Below are 18,891 nucleotides of genomic sequence, written 5' to 3'. Positions count from 1 at the left end.
GTCACGCCGTCGTCGGGCGATGCGCAGGCGGGTGCGAGGGCCGGCAGGGAAATGGCGAGAGGCCGCAGGACCAGTGTTGTAGATGAGACGCAGTTGGCGTTGGGGGAGGGCGCTGGACGGACGGTTAGACAGCTGAGTCGGCTGTGGCTGTATGTTGGTGGAGGGCAGGCGAAAAGAAGGGGTAGGGAAGGGTAGGGGTTTGTGATGGAGGTGTTGGAGAGATGGAGGAAGGGTTTTGTTGTCGATGTCGCGAGAAGAGGTGAGAGGTGGGTTTTGGATGGCAATTGGTTCGCTTAGGTTGCATGGTGGTCGACGTCTCGAGTCCTGTAGAGTATCGACCTTCTTCCTCTACAGTACTCCATGTTTCCTTTTCTCGGGTCCATCAGACTGAAATCTTCTCCGTTACGGATCCCCGAGTCACTCAACGGATATAACAACCGTTCTCGGCTCACACTCCACATGGGGGCATCGTCCCACTCCATCTTCCCGCCCCCAAACATCTTTTCGGCTTTGCCGTGTTCACCGACTGTGAAATGAGTCGGTCCACTGCCTTGGCACTATCCAATGCATGGACTGAATGGTTGCAAGACGCAAAATTCTCCGCGTTTTCCCCACATGTAGCGTCGCGGTTCCGATAGAGCAATGATGTTCTCTTCATGATCAGGGTCTGGATGGCTATGTCGGTTCGTGGTGTGGAGATGTGATCTCCTTAAAAAGCTCGGGATGGAAGCGTGGGATTCTTGGAGTTCTTTTCTGCGTCTTGTCTTTTTGTCGTCGCAGTCATGACGGGTTTCTCATCCGTGGGCAAGGTCGCGTTTGCTGCGCTCGTTCTCCCTGTGATATGGCAGACACCTTGGGCATTTGCAGCTCATGTCGAGCGGTCACCCTTGGCCCAGACTTATGATTATGTACGGACACGGCCAGTTGAAGCCTCCCCCCTGAGCGAAAATCCAACATTGACACACGACAACGTAGATCATCGTCGGCGGCGGCACAGCGGGCATCGCGCTATCGACGCGCCTCTCGCACCTCGTCCGCAACAGCAGCATCCTCCTTCTCGAGGCCGGGCCCGCGGCGCCGCATTCCACCAACATCAACATCCCCGGGCTCAAGGGCTCCAACCTGAATGGACCGTACGACTGGAACCTGACCACCATCCCGCAACGCCACCTCGACTCCCGCACCGTCAGCCAGCCGCGCGGCCGCGTCCTCGGCGGCAGCAGCGCCCTCAACCTCATGGCGTGGGACCGCGCCGCCGCCGCCGAGTACGACTCGTGGGCGCAGCCGGCGTTTGGCGGCGACGCCGGGTGGGGCTGGGAGAGCATGTACGGCGCGATGCTCAAGGCGGAGAACTTTTCGAGGCCGGCCGAGCAGGGAGTCTATGGGGACGAGGGCGTTGCCTACGATGGCCCGATCCAGACGGTTGTCAATCGGTATATCCCTGAGCAGCAGTTGGCGTTTATCCCGACGCTGGTCAATCTGGGACTGCAAGAGAACATGGAGAGTCTGAATGGCGATCCGTTGGGCGCGGGGAGGCAGCCGAGTAATCTGAGGTCGAGCGATTACAGCCGGAGCTATGCGACGCAGTATCTGCAGTTGGCCGGGAGCAACGTTGAGGTCGTGACCGAAGCGACGGTTGCGACGGTGGTTTTTGAGAACGAAAAGAACTCGAGCGGAGAGCTCGTGGCTAGCGGTGTCACGCTGGCCGACGGCACCGTCGTCAAGGCCAGGAAGGAGGTCGTCTTGAGCGCAGGCAGTCTTAAATCGCCGCAGATACTCGAGAGTTCGGGCATTGGCAACAGCAGCATTCTCTCAGGCGCAGGCATTCAGACACTCCTCGATCTCCCTGGCGTCGGCCAGAACCTGCAGGATCACGTCAAGATCCAAACCGTATACCAGCTCAAGCCGAACATCTCGTCCTTTGACCGCGTCCGCTACGACGCGGCCTATGCGGCGCAGCAGCTCGACCTGTGGCACCAGAACGAGACGAGCGCGTACGACTACACCGGCAGCACCATCGCCTTCCTGACGTGGTCGCAAGTTCCAGGCGCCAACACTTCGTTCGTACCCGCATCATCTCAGAACCGCAGCGTATCCGCCATTGACGCGGCCAAACTCGGCTTCTTGGACGAATCCACGAATGCCCCTGCGCTCGAGCTGCTCTTCTCCGACGGTTACTTCGGCGCCGCCAGCTACCCAGCCGCAAACTCGTCGCTGTATGGCGCCAACTTCTTCACTCTGATTGCCGCCGTGCAGCATCTCTTCTCGACGGGCAGCGTGCACATCAACGCGTCGGCGCCTTACCCGGCAACAGCTGACCCCATCATCGATCCGCGCTACCTCGAGCACCCGTACGATGCGGCAGCTCTGCGCGAAGCGGCCAAGGTCCTCCGGGTCGTAGCCAACGCGCCGCCACTGAGCGACCTTTGGGTTGCTGAATACGAGCCAGGCAATGAAGTGCAGACGGATGACGAATGGGAGGCGTATGCGCGCAAGGCTGGATCGACGCTGTTCCACCCGACTGGCACGTGTGCCATGATGGAGCGCGCGATTGGCGGTGTTGTTGATGGCAAGCTGAAGGTGCACGGGGCGGCGAATCTCAGGGTCGTTGACGCGAGCATCATTCCTGTGCAGATTAGCGCGCATATCCAGACGGCTGTGTACGGAATAGCGGAGAGGGCGGCGCGCTTGATCGCGGCTTCGTAGACAGGTTGGTCGCGGAGGGGTTCTATTGTCGTTTGCGAAAGTCATCATCCACGTAGTCCAGAAATTTCAAAAATCATGTCGTCATTCACGCGCAAAGTCGAAAAACAAATGGACGACCGTGGATATCTGGAAATTCGGCCTTTCCTAATTCTTGATTGCTACCATGATGCAGGCTTGAAGCTCGTTCCGTTCCTTTTCCAGGCACAAGCCAACAACGCCAACCCAGCACTTTTAGAAACCGTTTACTGCTTCTTCTCGGCAGCGGCCTCGGCGGCGGCCTTGGCCCTCTTCTCACGGACACCGACAAGGCGGGCGTCGGAGCGAGCGACACGGAGGGTCCTGAAGGCGTTCTCGGTGGCGGGGTAGGCAGAGATGGCGCCCTCGGTGACACCCTTGTCCTGGGCAATGGGGAGGACGGAGCTGAGGTCGCGGGTGACGTTCTCGCCAGCCTTGGCGGCCTTGACCTCCTCGACGGAAGAGTCGCCCTTCTTGGTGGCCTTGGTGCCGGTGCGGCGGGGGAAGACAATGAGGCGCTCACGGTACTCCTTGAGGCGCTGGACGTTGGCCTTCAGGGACTCCTCGGAGAGGTTCTGGCGGCGGGGGTCGACCGAGATACCGATGGTGGGCGCAAGCTTGCGGGGAATGCCAGCCTCCTGTAGAAGAATCAGAATCTATCCATGGCGCCCAAAGTGTGCGGAAATCCATACCTTCAGCTCAGCGAGGGAGAAACCACGGCCAGCACGAACGCGGCGGTTGTACTTGATCGTGGGGCAGCGAACGACGGGGCGGAGCTTGTCGGTCGGGCGGGGAGCGACAGCAGCGGCCTTAGCAATGCGGGCATCGCGACGGCTCTTCTTCTTGCCGGCCTATTGTAGAGAGAGGGATTAGGACTGTCCGTTCGATCGGCGCCACTGCTCTCAGCCGAGTGAGAGGGGAATTACCTGATCGAAGTGGACGCGGACGCGGCGCTGCCAGTCCTTGCGGAAGTCTACGGTTACATGTCAGCGCCTGTAGTGCTGGAGTGGCTCTGTCGCGAAAAACTTACGGTTGTGCTGGATCTGCTGGTTGTGCTTGATGGCCTAGAGAAATTTTCTGTCAGTCTCTGTTCCGAGCTCAATTTCGCGCGCATTCGATTTTGCATAGCAATCGGTCGGCATGTCGCGCAGACTCTCACATACCATTTTGAAGGACTGAGGTTGGGCCTGCGGTTAGCTGGAGATTGTCGTCGCAGTCGTAGAACAAAATGCAAAAGCCTGTGGAGAGAGTAGCGCCTTCGCTTAGGAAAAACAGTTCTGCCGCAGCTCCGAAGTCCGGCGCTAGTCCAAGATAGGCAGTGTGGCATGGCGGTGCCTGAACACCCAGCCATCCATCATGGTGCTGCCCGCCACCCTTGACTCGACCTCATCCCTTCCATCGCAAAAGTGACGGTTGCTTCTCACAATCGTCACGCTCGCCATGGTTGTCAAACTAGCATTGCCGGCGCTTTTTGCGACCGTTGTCCTTTCCGCGCAACCATCGGCGCCATCGCCGAAAGCAGCACCGGTTCGGGAACTGCCTTGGGCCGGGCTCAACTTCTTGCACACTACTGACACTCACGGCTGGCTCGGGGGTCATCTGCAAGAGTGTGTATCTCAACTGCCCGACGGAACATGAAACTAAACATGAAACAGATCTTCATACTCCGCAGACTGGGGCGACTACATCTCGTTTGCTAAGCATCTGAAAGACCGTGCTGACGACGAAGGTGTCGACTTGGTCGTTGTCGACACTGGGGACCGAATAGAAGGCAATGGCCTCTACGATGCTTCTGAGCCCAAGGGAAAATACATCTTTGACATATTCAAGCAACAAACCATTGACGTCATCTGTTCCGGCAACCATGAGCTCTATCAGAGGAACTCGTCGGAGAATGAATTGAACCACACCATCCCCAATTTCAAAGGCAACTACCTGGCCTCCAACTTGGACATCCGGAACCCCGAGACTGGAAAATTTGAGCCTCTTGCTCCACGCTTCAAAAAGTTCACCACCAAAAACAAGGGTATCCGGATTCTCGCTTTCGGATTCCTGTTCAACTTTGCTGGAAATGCCAACAACACCATAGTCACGCATGTGGAAGATGCGGTCAAGCAGAAATGGTTCCAGGAGTCCATCAGATCAAAAGACATAGACATGATTCTTGTCATTGGCCACGCATCCGTCCGCTCGCAAGAATTCGCTCACATCTTCAAGACCATCCGGTCTGTCAACTGGGACATTCCCATTCAATTTTTTGGTGGACATGCCCATGTCCGTGATTATAAGAAATTTGACGAGAACTCCTTTGCACTCGCCAGCGGACGCTACATGGAGACGATTGGTTTCCAGTCTATCGACGGATTTAGCGGTGGCGGAAAGTCTGAAGTCGCTCCCCAAGCAAAATTATCCTTCTCCCGACGATACATTGACAACAACCTCTTCTCATTGCATCACCACAGCGGCAAGAACAGTACGAACTTTGCCACAGAACACGGGAAGAATGTCACCAAGATGATCACCAAGGCCCGAGAGGAGCTGAAGCTTGATCGTCGCCATGGCTGTGCTCCCAAGACTCTATGGGTCAATCGTGCTCCTTATCCCGCCAACAACAGCATCTTCTCTTGGCTTGAGAAGCGTGTGTTGCCTGTCGAGCTGAGCACTTCAGCCCGCGCAGCGGAAGGAAAGAAGGCTTTGGTCATTACCAACACTGGAGCACTTCGATTCGACATTTTTGAAGGCCCTTTTACGAGAGACAGCACCTACCTCGTCTCTCCCTTCACGAGTGGCTTCAGATACGTATCGGATGTTGCATATTCTGATGCGAAGAAGGTCCTTCAGCTTCTCAACAACGAAGGCCGTATCCTCGAAGTCGCTTCAGCCGGAAACCTGGATGCGTCACTGCTGGCTCCGCCTGAACAGTGGTCTGGTCGTCTCCGTCTCTCAAATGAAGCTTCTGTCGACAATCATGTCCACCATGACAGTCTTCAAGCGCCTTTAGGGAGAAAGGATGACAAACCTGCCCGCACTCCAGGTTATACTACCGTGGACGACGCTGGCAATGATGGTGACGATACGATTCATTCGCAGATTAATTTCTACGATGTTCCTAACTGCGTCCAAGCCACTCTTGGTTTCGATGAGGACTCCGAAGCCGACAAGCCCAAGGAAGTCGATCTCGTGTACAACGAATTTGTGCAGCCATGGATTCTGCTTGCGCTGAGGTATCTCGGCGAAGAATATAATTTTACGGATACCAAACCGTACATGGAGGGCAGGAGTCTGACCAGCGTCATTACGGACTGGATCACTGAGCACTGGGCGAGCGACGCAGAGGTCTGCTCCACCGAAGACTGAAGCGTGGTTCTGAAGGATTTTGAGGAAAGGCGTTGCCAGGGCGTTCTAGGGACATGTTGTGGCAGGAATGATGACCGAGTGGTCTGTAACGATTGAGCGTAAATAGGTAGCTCAGCTTGGAAATGGGTGATTGTGCGGTCACGACTTGTTGTAGGTCAGAGATATTCATCAAAGCATCATATCTGATGTAGCAGGTGGCCAATGAACAGGAGCATTCCAGAAGATCCCAGCGCTGATCGAGGCTTCCCTCTGCCAGCTTCAGTTGCAATTGTCGTCAGAGGTGTTTCCGAGTGGGGAAGGGAAAGTCGACACGGGCCAAGGCTCAGCAAATGGAGAATCGAGAATGCCCTGATGAGGTCGAGGGGTAACCGCAGACTGACGTTATGCCAATGACGTCATCGCGGGGCACCTTCGTGGCACTCTACGTTTAAGAACACCCTCCTCTTGCAACCCTTTTGCTTCGACACATCCAACTCACAAACGCACATCAGCAATCAAACTTTTCCTCAATCAGCACTCTAAACTGTGAGTATACTCGTCCATCAATGCAACGAGCTTGTGCTGATCCATCTCCCAGAAATCCTCCTTCAACCTCCAAACAAAGAGTACACTTCCCTACCACCACACGTGTCCTCGAACAACATCTCCACCAATCCTCTTCATCAATCTTCCCAAAATTTCTTCAGCTGACAGCGTCAACAGCCTCGACCAAAACCACAACCACAAAAATGTCCGCTCCCAACCCCGGCCGCCAGTCCCCCGAGCCCGAGCAGCAGACGGGCGCTCAGCAGCAAGCCGCGCAGGCTGCACCCAACGACCTCGGCGGCCAGCCCGCCCAGGGCACCAAGCAGGCCAACGAGGACCAGAAGGCCAACCTCAGCTCCAACCCCACGCACCCGCTCGAGAAGCACAGCGAGGAGACGACGAGCAAGACCAAGTAAATCAAGGGGGTGATGGGTACACGACTTTCTGGTGTTTGAACGGATCGGATACATCACAATCATGGGTTTTTTCTTTGCCTTGTCATGACGTAGAATATGTCTAATGATCAACGGTTCTCGACATGTGCTTGATGTGTGAGAAAAAGTGTTCTTGTCATGCTAGGGGTTACGCATTTTGCCCCATGTCGACTTGAGATGCTCCAACTTTTGACTCGTCTAGACCAATCTTGCAGTGACCTTTGGGTTGATGTATCAACGACCAAAGATACCATAAACAACGTCACCTATCAAGGCTCATGAGATTTCATCCCAGCGGAAAAGTTAGAAACTCTATTCGAATCGTGGTTTGAAAAGGGGGCGACCTTTGCTAGCAATGCTAATCCTTCTAATAGGGTTAGACGACCAAACAGACGCCCTCTCCAAGAAATGCGCCTCACTACACCAAAGCTCAAGCAAAATACCTGTGCTTGACAATGACCTCTCCCTCCCCAACAAGCCCTTCCTCCCTCTCCTCCTTCTCCAGCTTCCGGTTCAACCACCAATACTGGACGTTGGTCCAAATGGTAAAGAACAAGCCGGCGCTGCTGAGGGCAACAATGGCAGTCCAGCCATTGATGTACAGCGGTTTGTCGCTCGACTGGAACAGCTGCGACCCGATGATACCCGACGCGTTGGCCGCCATGATGAACAGCGCCATGGTGATGCTGCGCTCGCTGGCTGAGCGCGCGTTCAGCGCCATCCACGACCCGTTTACGGGGTGCCAGAAGAGCTGCGTCGCGAGCGCCATTGTGAGAAGGGCGTACCGCGCGTGTTCGTCCGAGCTGCGCACCAGCACGCGGTTTCCGATTGTGAAGACCCAGAAGAGCCCGAGGCCGCCGGCGACCCAGGGTCCGCGGACGCCGGTGCGGTCGCTGGTTTCGATGGTCAGTTTGGGAGGGATGGAGAGGGGAAAGGGGGCAGACGTACGAGCACCAGCCCAGGCCCACGGCGAGGAAGAGTGAGATCCAGCCGCCGACCGAGACCATCGCGTTTGCAGTGAGACGCTCGTATCCGAATGACTGCACCAACTTTGGCGCGTACGAGGTCATGGTGCTGTTTGGCGCAACGGCCGTCAGGGTCAAGAGGAGGTGCGGGTACATGCGCCAGTTGGCCAACTTCTCCTCGGTCAGTACGTTTGATCTCCCTAATTTTCATTATGGAGACAAGCTTACCGCGCTGCCCAATTCACTCCAATTGATCCACTTCTTCTGTTGCAGCTTCCGTGGGTCGTCGACAATGATGCGATGGTGCAGGATCTCGGCCTCGCGGTCTGTGAAGTAGCGCAGCCCGAGTATGCTGCTTGGCCGCAGCGGACTTTGGGGGAAGAAGGCGGCGAAGAGGAGGGCCATGACGATTGTGAACATGCCCTCAATGATGAACAGCCATGCCCACCCTGCCAGGTTTGCGACGCCGCGCATATGTAGGCTTACAAAGTGTCAGTGGGTAAGTTTGATATCTCTATCTTGAGTCGACTTACATTCCATAACTGATCAGACCCTGTATAACAGTCAGTACTCTGGCGCTGGTCATTGTCGAAGCAGTGTTCACTTAGACGTACCGTGGTCGCAACACCAGTGAGGTTACCCAAAAAGAAGATTGAGAACCGCTTGCTCGTCTCCTCCTTTTTGTAAAACATCGAAATGGTGTACAGGCTTGCGGGGATAAAGCCCGCTTCGCAGAGGCCGAGGAGCAGCCTGGTGCTGAGGTAGGCGCCATATCCTTTCTGGAAGGCTTGTAAGGTTGCAACCAGGCCCCTTTGAAAGAAGATGAGTAAGTCTTCTATCCCAAGCAAAGTCATCACGGGCAGTGTACGTACCATGCCATCATCTGGCCGCTGATCCATTTCTGAGGCCCTATCCTGTAAAGAATAATGTTGCTGGGAATCTCGAGCGCTACTATGCCCACAGAGAGCAACTGCTGGCCGACGTTATACTGGAACTGGGTGATGCCCACATCTTCCAAAAAGTAATCTGTCAAGGCATTGCCACTTCGGGGATGGTCAGATCAGGGGGGCGCGTCAAAGGATTCAAACTGATTCCGTGGGCATCAGAAGCGGCCATCACTTACATGTTGCCTCTGTCTAATTGCAGCGCATAGAACCCCGTTACCAGAAGGGGCAACACGATCATATCTAGCCTAGGATCCAGTCAGTCGGATTCGCCATCGATGGCGTCAGGAGCACTCACTTGCGCACCACGCGCTTCTCCTCCTCTTGGGACCAATCGACGGACAGATAACTCGCCTCATCACCGGGAGAAATGTAGCCCTCGACAGCGACTGTACTCTTGTCAAGCTCGGCCAACCCAGCATCAAGCGGCGGCGCATCAGAAGAGGGGACAGAAGAAGGGGGACAAGAATGAGGAGGAGGAGCGTGTACCATTTTGGTCGTCGGGCAAGGGGGCATAAGTCGGCTCCTTGTTGGAAGACAATAACGACGACGACCACGGCTGCAGCATGATGGCAACCTCGCCCGCTACTGCCTTTATTACCGACATGCCTGGTAGACCCGGCGCGCTGCTTCTCGCCTCCCCAGCGCGTCACTGTCCTATGATGCTGCTGCTCCCCGGCTGCCCCACTGTTTGGTGCAATTCCGCCAGCGAGCACGCAATATGCTGGAATGCAGCCAGCCGGCACCCGTCGTACAAACCACCTCTGTTTCTTTTCGGCTCCCTTGCCTTGCCGAGGCCGGCTTGCGGGATGAAGCGGTACGAAAGATGTCGATCAAGGACTTGACAAATATCCCATCATCTCTACCGTTTGAACTGAGATGATCGCGTATAGTCCAGTCGTGCGAGTTGATTAGCTGCGGCGCGATGTTGATTGCTCGTCACCGGACTAGCTACGTATGTCGTCGTGGGGTTGCATGGATGGGGCCGTGTTGGCGTTGCGCGGCTGTCTTGAAACAATTAAGCTTGTCGCTGATTTGGCGAGCTGCCTTTGATGCCATCTGCACGTCCGTTGACGTGAGGTTGTCGATCAGGTCGGCGCGGGGGACTATCTATATAAGGCCGCGTAGATAAACCCCAACGTCAACGCATTAGTATTCTTTCGCTCATAGACGCGTCGCATGACTTTGGCAAGTAGCTCGTGGCGGAGAGCCAATGCTCTTGGCAGATTCCAAGGATCATGTGTCTGGGATTGTTGCTGTTGATTGGACCATGTCAAGGCGAAAACAGTTCGAGCAACTTCCCGACTGAGCTGAACCTGAGACTCAAATGCTCTTTCTGAGGAAAGTGCCCGATCGCGAGAGCGTTACTGAATGTGAAATTGGTGCTCTTGGGAATTGAGCAGTTCGAAGATTGCCTTTCTTCGCAACGCAAATGCAGCCCTACAACTTTGACATGCACCTTTGCAGTGATGAATCTAGATTGTATGTAAGATTAGCATATTCAAGTCTGACCCAGTTCGAGGATCAATCCAGGTTGCTGGTAAAGCTTGAACAAAGCTTGTCGCACGGCAGTTGCATCACTGCACCGTCTTCGAGTCGTGTTGTACGATAGTGAGTAGAACTTTGACATCAAAATGAAATGTCTCCGGGGTTTCAATTTCTCCAATATTCAAACCGTAAAATCATAGGATTGCGCGAACAGCCGAGAGCCGAGAATACCAGTCCTAGGAAAATTTACAAGAAAAAGTGTCGTAAAACAAGAGCCAAAGCCGAACGTTCAAGGACCGAAAATGGGTCTGTCAGGCACAACGCCCAGTGATGTTGCCTCCCCATGCAAAACGCCATCATAATGCTCGCCGCTCATCTCTCTATTTCTTGGTCGCACTGGCAGCCGCGGCCTCCGCTGCGGCCTTTTGCTCTGCCATTTGCTCCCTGATGCTGCCACCGACAGCCCTCCACCAAACATCGCGTCCCCACCTAATGGTTCTCTCCGCGGCTTGAGACGGCGTGTCGATGGCTGGTCGTACATCAAGGTGGAAAACCGGCATTCCGTGCTCGTCGGGCTCCGCATCGTAGTAATCAATCACGTACCTCCGCTCGACACTGGTGCCATCAGGCAAGTTCCTCTGAACATACCAGTCGTGCCTGTCGAAAGGCGGCTCGGTCTGGAACTTGCTCGGCCAGACTTGTGCAAGGAACTGGTACATGCGCGCCTTGGGCGTCAGTTCGTCCGGACGACCCATAAACCTGGCGAGCTGCGGAGGCTGGGTGTCCTTGATCGGCCAGGGCTCCTCAAGCAGTCTGTCCGCCTGGCTCGCCTCCTCACCCTGTCTGCTCTCCCTCCAGCCATGCAGGATGCCGGGCGCGAAGCGTCGCTCCCATTCGAGAATCTCAGCCCAGGCGCCTTCATTCAGAAAGTTGTGGACAGCCACCATGCTCTCAACAGCGTCTTGCGGGGTGTCGGTGTAGCCCTTGCGCAGCATGGCGTTGTACATCTGCTGGGGCGACGGGTATTCCCAGTTGCCCTCGCCGTCGCCGCGAGGAATGGAGGATGGCTCTCTCTCTGTGGGCAGGTCGATAGTTTGATGGGTAGCGCGTTCTTGGGAAAGATTGGACGGCATGTAATTCAGCGGGTTGAGTTTATCGAAAAAGCCAGACTTCGGTGCAGGAGACTCGGTCTTCTGCTCGGGAGGGACATAGGGACAAGCACCGGCGGGGACGGAGGACGATTTGGGGGGCGCTGGCAAGCTGGTGGAGGAAGAGGACTTGTGCATAGGGCACCCGGGCTAAAAAAATGTCAATAGTTGGTAGCAGCAAAGGCGCATTCAGACGTACTGGTGGAGAAGCATCAGAGCCTCGGGGAAGAGGGTGAGGGGCAACCACGCCCTTTGGTTCAGCGTCAGCCCAAAACCAACCCATGATGTTGTTTGAGAAAGAAGAAGGTCTTCTGGCGGGATGGAAAAGTGGAGAGGGTATGGAAGGAAGAGTAATTGCAAAGGATTTGACTTGGTAGAAAGTTGCGGCGAGCATTGACCACGACGCCGGGAGATCAGCCTGTTGAGCGACCGAACGCTCCCGCGCCCGCCACCACGACTGACTGCTCTGCTCTCCGCTTGCCGCCGACTTTTCGTGCCACGACCCTGCCTCGACGCCTTCTACGTCATGTATTCTCGTTTCGACCTCGCCTACACTGGCAGCCATTTAGCATAAACAGAATTTGTAAAGATTACATCTATTGGACCATGTGTGATCCATCTCTAAGTATAGCGAACCAACGCCGAAATGCTCAAATCAACTCCGAAAAAATGCTTCTTCAACACCGGGCAGCCAACAACGCCAATCACATGTCTAACGAACTTCAGTCCTTTGAGGAGCCCATCCCCTCAACCATAGCCTTGCCTTATCCACATCTCCCCCTTCAGCTTCTAGTGCTGCAACGCACCATTCCAGTCCATAGCCACCTTTTCCACTGACATCTCCTTCCGCTGCGAGCATCTCTGCCAACTTCCGCCTTTGTTGGCTTGACTCGTCAGTGCAAAAGTGCAGCGGAGTTTCCGGTGTGTCTCCCTCCCTCACTGGAAGTTTCTCCAGCAACGGCTTGATCAGCGGGAGTGCGTCTTTGGTCGACACCGATGCGGGCTGGATTCCCATGTTGGTACGGCCAGTTTTGCAGTATTCGTTGCGACATGATGCTTTCCCGCATCCCGTGAGCAGCTGCGAAAGATAACGTCTTTCTACACGGCGTCTGAGAGCCTTGCCGTCTGGATCGTTCATGCTGACGTAGAGAGGGCCGAAGCATACTCCGCAAAGCCCAATATCGTTGCCTGGCCCACGGCCCATGCGGGTTCCCGCTCGCGTGTCACCGGTATTGTTTGCTCCGTCCAGTGTGCGGCCGCAGTTTATGTTCCTGCATAGGCGCGGAGATGGACGACTTAGCTTTTCAAGGTCGTGGTGCTTCAGGTGTATCGCCATTTCTCTCAGCCGTACGATTTTGTTGCAAAGATGGCATTCAGTCGTACGTGCACCATCGGCAAGCTCATGAGGAGTTAGACCAGATAGCAGGGCTTCCGCGTTTGGCTCGTCAGGATCCCCCTCCTGAGGAACGACCAGGTGACAAAATTGACACAGAATCAGCTTTTGTGGGCAGACGCTTGTCTTGTGTTGAGCCAGCTGAGCCAAAGATGTGAATGTGCGATCACAGCTTTCGCAAGCATGAGATGTGTGATACAGATCGTCATGTTTTGCTCGGCTGAGGGGCGTATTTCCCCAAAATGTATCCTGAGGGCAGTGCCAGTGGTTCTGGAACGCGTCTGAGCGTTTTTGGAAGACTTGGCCACAACCCTTTGGACAGACCGTGTTGTTGCGAAGACAGAAGTTTTCGTGGAGGAACAAGGTGCGCTGAGGGACCCATTGCAGGCAGTTTTTGCACTGGACATCGTCTGGATTCGGTGGTGCTGCTGAATTTGAGACGCCGTTGGGAGTTTCCAAAAGGTCCTTGGGATCGTGAGGAGCGGCTCTGATCTTGAACCTTCGAGGCAATTTGGAGCTGTCCTCTGCGTCTAAACTGGCGTATGCGTGGACTGATACCATCAAAGATTCCGCGTCTTCAAGCTCTACATTCGTAGGTTGAAGTCTAATCCGTTTTGGATAGGTGCTCGTAGTGTCGCCAAAGACGAACTCGTCCGCGCGTGGTTTTGCTCTTTGGCGGGGTCCAAATGGGTTGACGTACAAGTCGACTTCATCTTCCGGGTCCACTCCACTGAGCTCAATCTCAAGCCCCTGGGAACGCATCCACGAAGGTATCTCGAAGTCGACGTACTCTCCGTCCAGTACCTGGCCCTCTACGACCTTCATCAAGTCCAGTGTGCCTCCAGGCGAGCTACCGCCTGACGTCCCAGGTGCTCTTTGTTTCTTCTCAAAAATCCTCTTCAATGTCTCCCTGGCCTGTTCTTCATTCAGCGGCTCAATGTCCACTTCCAAGTCAGTGTCCACGACGCAAATGCCTTCTCCGTCTGGTTGAAAGCCGTCGATCAGGAACCGAAAGACCTCCCTCTTTTGTCCGTTACGCCGTCCCGTGGGTATCTCGATGATCTCGCCGTTCGTGAGTGTCGTAAAGTTGGAGCGGAGGTGCTGTTCAAGCAACGCTTTCCAATCCTCAGGATCATAGCCCGCCTCCAGAGGCCTAAGTTTCACAAAGGTGCCTTTTGGAAGTTGTCTTGAATGCACTGTAATTTTTTGACGCGACTCTCGATTGCTTGACGCATCCTCCGTGTTTTTTGCCCTGCTCTCATCCTCGTCGCTATTGTTCCCACTTGAGCTGGGAGTCTCCTCTGCAGCCAGACCCAGCGACTCTCTGAGAAACTTGCTCAAGACCACCTGACCGTCTTCTGCTGAAAATTCTCTGATTCCCGCGTATACTACTTTTCCATTGTCTGGATTCACCAGTCGAAATGTAAGAGGGTGTGGTAGTTGATGGTGGCGTTCACGGAGCTGCGCATCGGCTAGTCGTGCGTCTCTTTCAGCTGCAAACGAGTATGGGTTGTAGGGGTCGAATGTCGAGGTCAGCGCATGGTTCGAGGAGGACTCGGTCGTCACCAGCGGTGCGGCGGCCAGAAGCTGTTCGAGGGCCGAGGGCGGAAGTAGTAGCTTGTCGCCAGGAAGTTGATGGGATGCGGGCGCAACATGGAATTGCGCCGACCAGTCCAGAGAAACGTGTTCGTCCATGGTGTTGCGATGAGGTAGAGGCACGGCGTCGCGTGAGGAAGATAAACACCAAAAGCTGCTGACAGAGAGTTTCCAGAACAACCCACGTCATTGCCCCCCAAGTCAGCCAGGGTCTTGGCAACAGTCGATAAGATAAGCGACCCCGGATTCGCATCAAAGCTGGCCGGGTGGTGTGAGCTGTAACAGTCATCAAGGTATCCGTACTAAGGGTACCTACCTTTTTTTCGCCCAACGTCTCCCATCATCCCTACTTCAACCGGAGTCTACCCAAACCGGAATCCGCAACCTCCCCTCAAGCTCGTCGACGACATAATCGCCCTGATCTGAGAGCTCGTTCAATGGCTTCGTCGTCGAATGACGCTACACCGACAACGCTATTCGACCTGCTGAACAATTCACTGCTTTTGCGTAATATCGCGCCCCACCTCCCAGTCTCCTCCCTCTTATCCCTCGCCCGCGTCTCAAAAGATTTCTTTGATCTCGTCACTTCCTCTCCTGATGCCTTCCGCTACCTCGACCTGTCGGCCGTCAAGTCTGCCGCGGCGCCGTCGTCCAAGCCACTCGATGCCGGGGGCATCTCATGGCGCGCCGAGCGCATGGATGAGGCCCTAACTGAAGATGAATTTTACTCGGGTCCGCTGAGAGGCATCTTCTCGAGACTGCAAAAGAGGGACATCCTGAAAAATGTCTACACACTGGTTTTGGACGGCTTGAGTGTCCCTGCCGACCTAGTTCGCGAAATAATTGCTGAAGACCGATTCAACGTTCGGATTCTCTCCATCCGCGAGTGCACGCACCTCAATGAGAGAAAGTTGATGCAGGTTTTGAAGTATGCGGTGCGGCCGACTCGACCACCAGGGACGCCCAAGCTGAAGGGGCTCTATTTGTTTGGCCCCAAGGACCCATCGCCCATGGATGTTGTTTCGAAGCCGCAGAGGTCGCCACCTCGCACGCCAGAGAATATTGGAGGAGTCATGGCATCGCAGGGCGCGCAAATTGGTGCGGAGTGGAACCAGAAATCCTCCGAGGCTCTCAACACCGCTCTGGCCCGGTCTGAACACAGATGGTATCAAACCGCTGGGCGGGTTCTCCCTAAGCGCCCGTCCCTCGAATGGGCTGAGACGCTCAAATCCTGCGAAGGGATCATCTATTTTGATGCCGTTTTATGTCGCGGCCCACGGCACAATATAGAAACTGCATATTCGCAGGGGTCTACGCCGCATCCTAAATCGTTTTTGGGTCCAGCAGTCGCAAGCATCGCGCTGGGACCCACCGGCTGTCAGAGTTGCCACACCTGCCCTGAGGGTCCAGCCGTATTTGGAAAATCGCCGGCGAACCACCTCCCACTGCTGAGCCCTCTACCGTTATGCTCTTCAACAGTCCAGGCCGCGCAAAGGCCCTCTTCCGTCCCTGGCTCGCCCCCTCCTGTCTTGGTCGCGCGATGCGAAGAATGTCTGCGCGGCCGTTGGTGCGAGCGGTGCAACAAATGGTGGGATGAAGATTGCTACCTTGGGTCTGCAAACACCATCGCCGGCATGACCTTGACAACCATGCAACAAACAGAGCAGTTTCAGTCTATTGCGAATGGAAACGGACACCCGTCCAAGGACATCAAGGTACATATGGGTCTCTGTACTTCACAATGCCTTGTTGGTGAGATGATGGCCGGGGCTGGGAGCGCAGGCATGTGGGGATGACTCGCCATCATGCCAAAACGAAACGAATCACAACACCCTAAAAGCGTTGAACTGGCACGGAGATGTGAGGATCATCCAGACGGATCTCGTCCGTTTGGAGTCTGGATCAACGTCTCAAAGTGCTGCTTGCGCAATTCAGCGGACTCTCCCCTATGTGGAAGCGCTCCCACGAACGACCCGGCCCACCACTCCCTCCCAGGCACGCCCATATCTCCTGAACTGGAGCGCTTGGAGGGCAGAGGTATGTCATAGACGGTTTGTCAAGCACAGAAACGGCTGACACGCGGCCTCCGTTCTACAGGCACATCAACGGTCGAATACGCCTCCGGGCGTCAAGCGCGACTGCTTTGGCTGCGGACCCACTTGCGTAGACTGCAAAGAGCTGTACATACGCTCGTGCCACAAATGCCGCAATGAGTACTGTATCCTCGACAACGACGGCTCCTCGTCCATCGCTGTAAGTGGTGCCATGCTTCGCTCTCAATTTCCTGCTTCCTGCCCATCCCTGGCTGTCGTCGCGGTGTTGAACTCCACCTGTGTGGCACAGATGAAGAGATCTAGACTGACTAAGGATCGTCGTGGGAATAGTGCGATTGGTGCAACTACAGTGGACGAAGGACCGTAGAGCTCTATTGAGCTCGAGCGGCTGTGGGCCTTCTAACTATCCACGCCGTAGCTCGCCCCCTGCCCGGTCACCCTCCCTGCAGGACGCGAAAAAAATCTTGACTCTTGGAAGAGGGGAGCTAAGATGACAATGGTTGGAGAAAAAAGAAAAGACTAAACCTAACGATTCTCGGCATCCCGTCTCAAAATTTTTCGGTTCCCTCCGGTCTTGGATTGGACGATGGCTGCGCCACGGCATTTCATCACGACTTGGATCAGCTGCGCTGTGGCAGCGCCACCATCAAAAGCTTCCGCGAAAAAAGGATAAAAAAGCTCTTGTTTCCTATTCAGGTATTTCCATAACCTTTCCTAGTCTGAAACTGGTGGACGGACAGACGGACAACCATGGACCTTGGATTCTTGGATACTCTTGGTCCGCGTTGGAATTGGCGATCAACCTACCAATCTTGGGCTTCCATCCATCACGAAATGGACGACGGCGGACTTTCTTGGTACCCAGTCCAGCACCTCTCTCCTCCTTCTCCTTATTCGTTACCACTAGTCGTAGCAACCTACCTACTCAAAACCAGTCCAATTGGCGCAAGCGCTTTGTACAGAGATACCCCTATCTACCCATTCCGCTCCTATGCTCTCCTCTCATCCTTCTTCAACGTCTTCCACATCTCTTGTTGGAGCTCTTCCGGATCACTCCTCACATCTTTCTTGCCGTTCTCCCTTGAAGCATAGGGCGTCCGCGTGTAAATAGAACTGCTCGATTCGGTTGGTTACGACACAAAGTTGGTAAATGCATGCGCTCAAAAGACTGCAGTTCCGAGACAAAAATTCGAATTGGTACTTTTCAGCCGTGCTGATCAGTCTCTTCGTCGTGTCTGTACATCTACATGGTGACTGTCGATTTGCACCTGTAGAACCTGCTGCGCTGGACGTGGGTGGCCTCTTCTTCCTCATGCATTCCGGTCCGGCTCCCCACGCGCGTCTGTCTGCTCCAACCTCCTCCTCGCCATGCGAGAACCATATACGCGTCTCTCGCGCAGAAGAGCGCTGACAAACTCACGCGGCCGCGCAAGCGTTCAATCAGCGAACTCGTCACCAACACCATCAACATCAACATCGCCGTCGCCGTCGTCCATGGCATCGCCACGTGCTGACCGGACGAATCTTATCTCTTCGAGTCCCCATGTATGTATGACAAGCAGCACCACCACGCTGCAACGGGGTTTTTGGTTGGCTGCACTGCGCACTTGCGTTTCGGGGTTGCACGGCGTGGCATCCATGCATGACTGATGAACTGGCCATGTAGCTGACCAAGTAAGTGATTGGCTAATTGATTTGGTTGGCTCGCAAGCAAGCAAGCAGCTGGCAGACAGACAAAGACAGCAGCAACCACCCATCCATCTCGTCCATCCATGCGCGCGCCTGTCTGTCGTGCACGTAGATTGTGCAAGGCACATCCAAAACGGCAAGGCGCGAGAGAGAGAGCGGTGGTTGGAGGACTGAGGCTGTGCAGCTGGCAGCACGCACCCAAGCACGCACGCACGCGCTCCAGGCAGCAGAATTCGTCTGCGCCTATCATCTTCCCAAGCTCTGTCTGCATGCAAGCTGAGCGCGAAGAAGTGGCTGGGGGCGAGCGAGGAGGCGAGTCAAGACTTTGAGAAGATTTGGTTGGTAGGGCGTGGCAGGGCAGGAGGGCACTGGCACCATCACGTCATGTGGAGAGGTGACGGAAATGTTGGTTTGGTTCAATTTGGGTTGATTTGATGGTGATATCTAGACCAAGACAGACATGAAGCCAGCCAGAGCGTAGTGAAGAGAGAGAGAGAGAGGCAGGAATCGTCTTCAACAGACAACCATCACCTCCTCCCCTTTCCTAGCTCCAGGTCCAGCCTCAATCCTTTTCAAT

General features: G+C 55.0%; 9 protein-coding genes across 9 annotated transcripts; 5 read left to right on the top strand and 4 right to left on the bottom strand.

Moving 5' to 3' along the window:
- Positions 1–782: 782 nt before the first annotated feature.
- BKA78DRAFT_293541 (alcohol oxidase) lies at positions 783–2,706 on the top strand (the record flags this gene model as incomplete). The annotated part of the gene is made up of 2 exons (XM_066886233.1): positions 783–908; positions 976–2,706. 2 exons carry the CDS (start codon positions 783–785, stop codon positions 2,704–2,706), a joined length of 1,857 nt encoding a protein of 618 aa, XP_066746370.1.
- A 121-nt stretch (positions 2,707–2,827) lies between these two features.
- BKA78DRAFT_95942 (60S ribosomal protein eL13) lies at positions 2,828–3,941 on the bottom strand. Its single transcript, XM_066894042.1, has 5 exons — positions 3,885–3,941; positions 3,752–3,785; positions 3,648–3,694; positions 3,414–3,572; positions 2,828–3,359 (listed from the first exon to the last, which is right to left on the bottom strand). The coding sequence occupies exons 1-5, from the start codon at positions 3,885–3,887 to the stop codon at positions 2,949–2,951; spliced, it is 654 nt and encodes a 217-aa protein (XP_066746369.1). The 5' UTR covers positions 3,888–3,941; the 3' UTR covers positions 2,828–2,948.
- A 220-nt stretch (positions 3,942–4,161) lies between these two features.
- Positions 4,162–6,078, top strand: BKA78DRAFT_247955 (ser/Thr protein phosphatase family; the record flags this gene model as incomplete). Its single annotated transcript, XM_066884339.1, has 2 exons — positions 4,162–4,328; positions 4,377–6,078. 2 exons carry the CDS (start codon positions 4,162–4,164, stop codon positions 6,076–6,078), a joined length of 1,869 nt encoding a protein of 622 aa, XP_066746368.1.
- Positions 6,079–6,386: 308 nt separating this feature from the next.
- On the top strand, positions 6,387–7,153 carry BKA78DRAFT_96010 (uncharacterized protein). The gene is made up of 3 exons (XM_066894043.1): positions 6,387–6,603; positions 6,656–6,683; positions 6,781–7,153. Exon 3 carries the CDS (start codon positions 6,807–6,809, stop codon positions 7,017–7,019), a length of 213 nt encoding a protein of 70 aa, XP_066746367.1. The 5' UTR covers positions 6,387–6,603; positions 6,656–6,683; positions 6,781–6,806; the 3' UTR covers positions 7,020–7,153.
- A 207-nt stretch (positions 7,154–7,360) lies between these two features.
- BKA78DRAFT_308548 (alternative sulfate transporter) lies at positions 7,361–9,579 on the bottom strand. The gene is made up of 8 exons (XM_066887952.1): positions 9,245–9,579; positions 9,126–9,194; positions 8,875–9,045; positions 8,617–8,812; positions 8,536–8,555; positions 8,231–8,483; positions 7,986–8,173; positions 7,361–7,930 (listed from the first exon to the last, which is right to left on the bottom strand). Exons 1-8 carry the CDS (start codon positions 9,460–9,462, stop codon positions 7,468–7,470), a joined length of 1,578 nt encoding a protein of 525 aa, XP_066746366.1. The 5' UTR covers positions 9,463–9,579; the 3' UTR covers positions 7,361–7,467.
- A 1,235-nt stretch (positions 9,580–10,814) lies between these two features.
- On the bottom strand, positions 10,815–11,865 carry BKA78DRAFT_247982 (cytochrome c/c1 heme-lyase; the record flags this gene model as incomplete). Its single annotated transcript, XM_066884341.1, has 2 exons — positions 10,815–11,732; positions 11,782–11,865. 2 exons carry the CDS (start codon positions 11,863–11,865, stop codon positions 10,815–10,817), a joined length of 1,002 nt encoding a protein of 333 aa, XP_066746365.1.
- Positions 11,866–14,142: 2,277 nt separating this feature from the next.
- BKA78DRAFT_308538 (uncharacterized protein) lies at positions 14,143–14,786 on the bottom strand. Its single transcript, XM_066887951.1, has one exon. It carries the CDS (start codon positions 14,759–14,761, stop codon positions 14,465–14,467), a length of 297 nt encoding a protein of 98 aa, XP_066746364.1. The 5' UTR covers positions 14,762–14,786; the 3' UTR covers positions 14,143–14,464.
- Positions 14,787–15,008: 222 nt separating this feature from the next.
- On the top strand, positions 15,009–17,003 carry BKA78DRAFT_247946 (uncharacterized protein; the record flags this gene model as incomplete). Its single annotated transcript, XM_066884338.1, has 3 exons — positions 15,009–16,286; positions 16,669–16,824; positions 16,956–17,003. 3 exons carry the CDS (start codon positions 15,009–15,011, stop codon positions 17,001–17,003), a joined length of 1,482 nt encoding a protein of 493 aa, XP_066746363.1.
- A 499-nt stretch (positions 17,004–17,502) lies between these two features.
- On the top strand, positions 17,503–18,735 carry BKA78DRAFT_95791 (uncharacterized protein). The gene is made up of 3 exons (XM_066894041.1): positions 17,503–17,916; positions 18,070–18,170; positions 18,337–18,735. The coding sequence occupies exons 1-3, from the start codon at positions 17,776–17,778 to the stop codon at positions 18,641–18,643; spliced, it is 549 nt and encodes a 182-aa protein (XP_066746362.1). The 5' UTR covers positions 17,503–17,775; the 3' UTR covers positions 18,644–18,735.
- The last annotated feature ends 156 nt before the right edge of the window (positions 18,736–18,891 follow it).

This window comes from Phyllosticta capitalensis, assembly GCF_038381095.1.
Source record: "Phyllosticta capitalensis strain CBS 128856 chromosome Unknown BKA78scaffold_3, whole genome shotgun sequence".
NCBI classification, from domain to species: Eukaryota; Fungi; Ascomycota; class Dothideomycetes; order Botryosphaeriales; family Phyllostictaceae; genus Phyllosticta; species Phyllosticta capitalensis.
The sequence above is the reverse complement of the archived record's forward strand: the minus strand, read 5'-3'. Positions and strand labels throughout refer to the sequence as shown.